At 43.1% G+C, this 7,978-nt stretch overlaps 1 protein-coding gene across 1 annotated transcript; it reads left to right on the forward strand.

The window, feature by feature from the left end:
- Positions 1 to 341: 341 nt before the first annotated feature.
- Positions 342 to 7,651, forward strand: Kcnj8 (potassium inwardly rectifying channel subfamily J member 8). Its single transcript, XM_050135294.1, has 3 exons — positions 342 to 662; positions 1,559 to 1,986; positions 5,881 to 7,651. The coding sequence occupies exons 2-3, from the start codon at positions 1,628 to 1,630 to the stop codon at positions 6,779 to 6,781; spliced, it is 1,260 nt and encodes a 419-aa protein (XP_049991251.1). The 5' UTR covers positions 342 to 662; positions 1,559 to 1,627; the 3' UTR covers positions 6,782 to 7,651.
- Positions 7,652 to 7,978: the final 327 nt, after the last annotated feature.

Consider the following 7,978-nt stretch of genomic DNA (forward strand, 5'->3'; position numbering starts at 1 on the left):
CTCCCCTCTCCCTCATCCCACCCAGAACACCTAAACTCTCTCCATCTGGTTTTATTCAATCTGAAGCAACCCAGTGATCTCCCAAAGTTACAATTAAAAAATAATAAATTAAAATCTCTTTGCGTCAGTGAACTTGGACTCAAAAAGTTCTCTGAGCGGCGAGCCTTTTAAAGACGTGTGTGTCGGACCAGCAGCGGAGTGGCGGCTGCTGAGAACCAAGCTGACTTGGCGGGTGCCTCCTCCTGCGGTGATCCCTCCCTCCAGACCCGCTCCCTCCTTCCCTCCCTCCCTCCCCAAGACTGGTCTCCGCCTCCACCTTCCCCAGCTCACTGGGATGTCTGGCCCAAACAAGGAGGCTGAGGAACTAACAGAGCACAACCACCCGCATCTCTTTCCCCCAACTCCTCCCCCGCCCCCAGAGAGTCCGGCAGCAGTGAGGGAGGGGGACCAAACCCATCCCCCGTCCTACAGCCCTCCTCCCTGCGTGCACAGTGAATCGCACCTTCTAGAGTCCTAACTCAGTTCTGGAGGACCAGCATCCCCCGGATCTGCCCCTCGGGCTGTGGTGGCCCCTGCTACCGGGATGAGAGAGACAGGGACCCGCCCGCGGTGTGCCTTGAGGTGCGCGGAGCTCTCGCCGCGGCGCGCGCTGCCGTGAGTCTGTAAGTTGCGTTGCTCCTCCCGGGGAGAACTAGGGGAAGCCGGTCACAGCACAGCCAGTGACTTCAAAGCCCACGCAGCCCAAGTGCACCCAGCCAGGCTCAAGCCCTGAACTCCACCGCAAGCCCTGCTTGTGTGTCTGATCCTTGTGTTGCAAATTAGTTTCCAGTATATAGTATGATAGGTAGAGAGTGGAGGGGAGGCTAGGTAGGTTGCTTTTAAAAATGCGTCTCGTAAACCCTTCCAATTTAAATCATTCATTTTCAAGTTCAAAAGTACAGCGCTCGGTACCTTGTCAATTACCGTTAACATTTTCTTAAAGAGCAGGAAGCAATTTCTTCGCGGCTACTAAAAATAAGAATTCCTCTTTCTTTACTTTTAACCCTGCTACTTTACTTAACTAACAAGCGGGTAGTCAACCCAGCTGGCTTTAATTTTCTTCCTGACGGCGTGTGCACGTATCCTTGCCTTAATCCCGAGACGCGCTGAATCACAGAATTCTCTTCGAGGCTGTATTTACAGAGAATGCTCTAAGATTTGCATATCTGAGACAAGAGCGCACAAGGGTAACAGGGAAGAGGCAAAAATAATTCCTCTGGCTCTGAAAAGGAAAAAAATTAATTCTCTGGTTCAAAAGTTTTCTCGGGGTTCTCAGACTTCACACACAAACTAGCTTCTCGTTTGTATTGTTGACCACATCTTCATTCAATTTCGCGTGCCACTTCGTGTGTGTATGAAAAGGTATCCCCTATGTACAAGGACCGGAGGCGAGGAAATGAAGTTGGCAGATTTTAATAAGTTTTTTTTTTTTTTTTTTTTTTTTTTTTTTTTTTTTTTTTTTTTTTTTTTTNTTTTTTTTTTTTTTTTTTTTTTTTTTTTTTTTTTTTTTTTGCCGTAGGAGGACGCGCGTGGAAGAAGGGAGTCGCAGGTTCGGGCAGGTGCATAGACAGGCTATGGTGACAGGAAGATGTTGGCCAGGAAGAGCATCATCCCCGAGGAGTATGTACTGGCACGCATCGCCGCCGAGAACCTGCGCAAGCCGCGCATCCGCGACCGCCTCCCCAAAGCCCGCTTCATTGCCAAGAGCGGAGCCTGCAACCTGGCGCACAAGAACATCCGTGAACAGGGCCGCTTCCTGCAGGACATCTTTACCACCTTGGTAGACCTGAAGTGGCGTCACACGCTGGTCATCTTCACCATGTCCTTCCTCTGCAGCTGGCTGCTCTTCGCTATCATGTGGTGGCTGGTGGCCTTCGCCCACGGGGACATCTATGCTTACATGGAGAAGAGCGTCCTGGAGTCCACTGTCTGTGTGACCAATGTCAGGTAAGAATAAAACGGGGTGACGCGCGGGTCGGCAGCAATGTCGAAATAAAAATCTCTTTCATGTAGATGATGGTGAAATAAGGGGTTTTCATTGGACAGTTCAGAAACAAAAACGAAAGCAAATTTGGGGTGCAGGGTAGAGGCCAGCACATTAAAAGTATTTGTGTGTGTGTGTGTGTGTGTGTGTGTGTTTATACCTTTCTGTATTCGGTTGGAGGACTTGATTCAATCTTAGAAAAAGTGCAATTAAAATGTAAGTGCTCTGCACTCGTTTTAAGTCAATAGGCAGTAGGCAGTGCTGTGCATAGGTACCATAAAAATAGCCATGGGGGATTGGACAAGTTTAATGTATGGTCTCTGCCTCACAGAGAAGAGGAGATATAATCACAGGAAACACAAAATATATAAGGCAATATGTTAAGAGATTCAGCAATTTAAATTTAAAGACCCAAAGCTTCATTTTAATTGCAAATTGCATAATTGCATTTTCATGTTTTCCAATAAATGAGAGGAGTTTCTTTCTAAATCACTGTCTTAGAGCAGCTACTTGGCCTGTAAATGTCGTTTGATCGCTGGGTCTCCGAGACTGCTTGACTGCAGTCTTTGTGTTAACCTTGGATGGCTCCAAAAGATTCCAGACTCCCGAAACCTCTGCTCAGTTTCATCATGATTTTTTGCACCATTAAACACCTCCAATCTACCAAAAGTATTGTGCAAACGTGAGAAAAACTTTTACATGAAGTGTCCTTGATTTTAAAATATGCTAACAATAAAATAATTGAAATCAATGTAAGCCCTTCTTTAATATTATTTTAATGTATCTGATAGATTGCTTTAGATTAAAAATGGAAGCTTAAATTTAGCAGAGACATTTTCAGTGAAATTTAGTTCAAGTTTTCACAAAAGGAGCTGAGTAACAAGTGCATATTGAAGACTCCCCTTACAAAACTCCCACAGGGCAGGAACAAGACAGCTTTTCATTACACAAATTTGATCCAGTATTTATGGATGCTTCAAAGACAGCTAAAGTGCCTTTGATTTCTGTGGTTCTCCTTTGGTATTCCCAGGAGACCCAAGAATGTTGCAGTGGGGCAATTTTTTTCTTAATCTGTTTCGTTGGATAGAGATACGATTTATATCAAATGCAGAAATGTCACTGGATAAAAACAGTGGTAATACTGGGAAAATCTCCAGAGTGTTTTCTGAATCATGTTCCAAATCCACACAATTCATCAGACAGAGAAACTGAAGAAGCATCATCCAGGCAGGAAATGGTTAAGAAGGAGACTTTTAGTGGCCCTGGGATCCTATAAAAGATGAATGGTATGGCTGGAAGCAGAGCCTCTCGTGACTTTACCCACTCTCCCCATTGGCCAGGCCAGTGCATCAACAGATCACCTTAGAACACACAGAGATCCCTGCTCAGATTTGGGGAGAACACAATGCACTAGACTGACCCGCAGTTTTACCACTGGGCACACAGAATTTTCTTTTCTCCAGTGTTTGCCTAGGTAACAATGTGGATAAGAAGGCCCAGTGAGCAGAGCAGAGAGATGTGGAGAACAAAGTCCTATGTGTAAAATTTTGAAGTTAATATGTTACTGTCATCCATGTTCTAAGTAACTTATTGGCGTTGGTATGGCTGTGGAGGGTGGTGTATTCAAAGAAGATTCTAGCAAACAGGCAAGAGATCCCGACAAACAGCAATGGGAGAAATAATCATGACAACCTTGAAAACAATTTTACTCAAGACAGTCTATTGTCACTGTCTATGAAAAAGAAATCATTTAGCAAACATATATATATATATAAAAGAGATTATTCTTCCTATGAAGAGATGTTATAGTGTTCACTGGCTCCTAAAAGTTTTTTCTTGTTACTTCCCATTTTTCAAACAAGACATTCTGAAGAATATCTACTTCCTAGATGCCTGCCTGCTGGTGTTGAACCACAGGAAATGGTGTCAGAATTACAATGAAGTCAACTTGATTTTATCGGTATAGAACAGTGCCAACTTTTGGATCACACTCCACAGCATTATTTAAAGCTTTATTCTCTTCCTAGAGAACTTAAAAGATGCTTAATAATTCTAATTATTTGAATTTCCATTCCCGTCATAAATTCGGTGTCAGCCGAACTATCAAATTTGGAAGCGATTTTATTCCCCGGCTTTCCTCTAGTGTTTCCAAACACCATGTAATCACTGCCATTTTTTAGGGTGACTTGCTTTCTCCTTTGTGCAGATGACTTTCTAACATGAATCAGAAAGTAGAAACTATGTTCTTTTTCTCATTATTATTCAGCTGATACACCCCCAGCTCCGCCTCCCCTAAATGCTTTCTCTCTTGAGACTGTTTAGCCTGACAGGTGGCCAGAAAAAGATAGGATCTTATACTGGCTAGAGAAATTAAATTCCGTTTTAAAATAAACGTTATGAAAACATAGCCCGTGAACCATTTCTGAAGCCAAGGAGACAGACTTTGAGGAGGGAAATCCCTCATTAGGTTCTTCTCTAACACATAAGCCATTATCAAACTCAGTACTATATGTGCTGAATCCTCTTCTGGAATCTATTCCTACTATCTATAATATTTTCAGGCCATATATCTCATGGTGTGTGAGTAGGGCAGAAGTCAGTTCTTATAGTTTTGCACAAACCCTTTTAGCCAAAACAGAGATTAACAGCCCCTTTCTGACCCTACTTAAAAACTGATGGATGTGTACGCTCTCCTGGCTTCCTGCCAAAGTGCAGTGTGTACTGGGCGCTCAGAGTTCAAATGCTTTGTTTCCTCATTGTGCTTGGCACTCACAAACAGTATTTTGACAGACTGCTAATGTATGGGTTTCTCATCTATGAAATTAGGGAAATTTGGGATTAGGGTGCGTGGCAGGAATAGGGGCTGTGAGGAGGCCACAGCAGTACTGGGGACGCAGCCAAGTGCAAACCTTGCTAATAACAAAAACTGATGCTTTTTCATTAGAGGTTAAGCAGAGTTATCCAGGAGTCTTTCTGAGAGGCACAGGTCCCCTAGGAGCCAGCAAACCCTAAGATGGATCATTCGCTAAGATGGAGAGGAGATGTACAGCCATGAAACAATAACAACAAAACAAAGCAAAGCAAGCAAACAAACAAAAAACTCTGCAAGAAAATCCCGATGCCTGTTCACATCTTCCTCTTGCCACTTTGAGAACACCAGGCCAGAACTGATAGGACTCAGGGAAGCTGTCTTTACATTAGTCTTGACATAGTCATTTACTAATTGATATCTGAAACTCTGCTAATAGCTTCCACGTTCTCTGGGTTACTTAGAAAACAAAACGAGATAATCAGAGAAACTGCTACTCCTCCAAATAGAAAATCATTCTTATTAAAATTTGAATGTTTGGAGATGGTGTCTTTTATACTATGTTTTAGCACCATGCTAAGTTGTGTAAGCAGAACAATTAATCACTGAATAATGACTATAATTTTATGAGTTATAAATAGTAAATATTGCACTTATTACTCAATACCTTCCATATGATTCAAATCTCTTAAAAACGAGAAAGTCAAAAATAAGAAACACCCATGTGGTATAAAATTTCACAAAATAAGTTGGACTTTGGTGAAAGTGGAATATATCTACAACTTATATTATTTATTTTATGAATGTCGTTGCACAGTATATGATCTAGGAAATATTATTGAAATTTGTGTCTCCAAATCTGGATATATGTACTTAGGTGGAAACGGAAAGGGGAATAGCAGAAAAAGGATAATGGGAGGAAGTGGGGGAGGGGAGAAGAGGATGCTTATACTTAAAATCAGTCTTTCCAGAATTTCTTACTAGACTCGAGGCTGTTTTCAGCATGTGGTCTCTGGCCTGGCGTTATTTATGATGTCCCTTCTTACAGGTCATTCACGTCTGCGTTCCTATTCTCCATTGAGGTTCAAGTGACCATCGGATTTGGCGGGAGAATGATGACCGAGGAATGCCCTCTGGCCATCACGGTTTTGATTCTGCAGAACATTGTGGGTCTGATCATCAACGCGGTCATGTTGGGCTGCATCTTCATGAAAACGGCCCAGGCCCACAGAAGGGCGGAGACTCTGATTTTCAGCCGCCACGCTGTGATCGCGGTCCGCAACGGCAAGTTGTGCTTCATGTTCCGGGTGGGTGATCTGAGGAAGAGCATGATAATTAGTGCCTCGGTGCGCATCCAGGTAGTCAAGAAAACAACGACGCCCGAAGGGGAGGTGGTGCCGATTCATCAGCTGGACATTCCAGTGGATAATCCCATTGAGAGCAATAACATCTTCCTAGTAGCCCCTTTGATCATCTGCCATGTGATTGATAAGCGTAGCCCCCTGTATGATATCTCAGCAACCGACCTTGCGAATCAAGACCTGGAGGTCATAGTGATTCTGGAGGGTGTGGTGGAAACCACTGGCATCACCACGCAGGCTCGGACCTCCTACATTGCCGAGGAGATCCAGTGGGGACATCGCTTCGTGTCGATTGTGACCGAGGAGGAGGGAGTGTACGCTGTGGACTATTCTAAATTTGGTAATACTGTGAAGGTGGCTGCCCCAAGATGCAGTGCCCGGGAGCTGGATGAGAAGCCTTCCATCCTGATTCAGACCCTCCAAAAGAGTGAACTGTCACACCAGAATTCTCTGAGGAAGCGCAACTCCATGAGAAGAAACAACTCTATGAGGAGAAACAACTCCATCCGGAGGAATAACTCTTCCCTCATGGTGCCTAAGGTGCAATTCATGACTCCAGAGGGAAACCAGTGCCCATCAGAATCATGACGGCAGGATGATTCTGAGACTGTCACTCTGAGTTCTGATGACTGACAACCCTAAGACTGTCACTCTGAATTCTAATGACTGACAACCCTGAGACAGTACCATTGAGTTCTGATGTCTGACAGCCCTGAGACAGTTACTCATTGAGTTCTGATGACTGACAACCTGAGACAGTACCATTGAGTTCTGATGTCTGACAGCCCTGAGACAGTTACTCATTGAGTTCTGATGACTGAATATTAGACTGAGCACCAAGATAGAGTTGGAATGCAGTATTCATAGTTTAATGCACTGAAAAATGTTTCATATTCAAGAAATAGAACTTCCTGTATTAATAAACAATAACACTCAATGCAGAAGACTCACGGCTCACACTTGTTTCACACACAGAATGTCACTGTGACATGTTAAAGTTATTGAATAGAACACAGAAGGTATTCATGGGTCTCATTTTTGAAACACAATTTAAGATTGGACCTGGAATTCCACACCTGGCCAAGGATTGAGTCTGTCTGAAACATGTAATTGGTGAGCTCACGACTATGCTGTTTCTACTGCTCATTCTACACCTGCAGATAGAATGGGAAGGGGAATGCTCCAATCACATTAAGTACCTTTTGTATGTCAAGCTTATTCTTTTTTCATGATGCTGTATGTGGTAGAAAGCATAAAGAAAACCTCTTACATCTGTCTGCTTCTAAGCAGTATTTGATCAATCACTAATCCTATACATTGACTTCTATGTACAGTTTGTTGGGTAGAACCGGGCAAGAGTCCACAGAATAGCTGAGTCCTTGCTCTTGTTCAAGTGTTTTCTCAACTTTCTCCAAAAAAAAAGTGTATTGAATATTTTATTAAAACATTTCCTTTATACTCACTGTGTGGTTTTGTGAGTCCCCTTACACAAAATTATCTCACATCCAAAACCCCAAGGAAGACATCTTTAGAGGCACGGAACCACACAGTGATGAAACCATCTTCTAAGAGTACATTCTCAGATCTGTGGCCAAATAGAATTACAGGTTTATTTGACTTTTGGTCTGACAATATTATTTTTGATATTTATTTCTGAGTTTGAGATGGCATGGGAACCTGAGCTCTTTATCTCTGAATCCCCTATGTCTTGTCTTAAAACTGTATTTCCTTCGTAGCAGTCTCCATAGTCGGTCAACTGACCTACATAGGTGAGCATTTTGTCAC

The sequence above is a fragment of the Alexandromys fortis genome, unplaced genomic scaffold (genome assembly GCF_014885135.2).
Source record: "Alexandromys fortis isolate MF-2015 unplaced genomic scaffold, M_Fortis_MF-2015_v1.1 scaffold_21, whole genome shotgun sequence".
Taxonomy (NCBI): Eukaryota; Metazoa; Chordata; class Mammalia; order Rodentia; family Cricetidae; genus Alexandromys; species Alexandromys fortis.

What these genes read in the sequence shown, in the direction of transcription:
- Kcnj8 (XM_050135294.1), top strand. Translation starts at nt 1,628, where the DNA reads ATGTTGGCCAGGAAGAGCATCATCCCCGAGGAGTATGTACTGGCACGC. An exon ending in GTCTGTGTGACCAATGTCAG is followed by an intron (nt 1,987 to 5,880) that starts GTAAGAATAAAA and finishes CCCTTCTTACAG; the next exon opens with GTCATTCACGTCTGCGTTCC.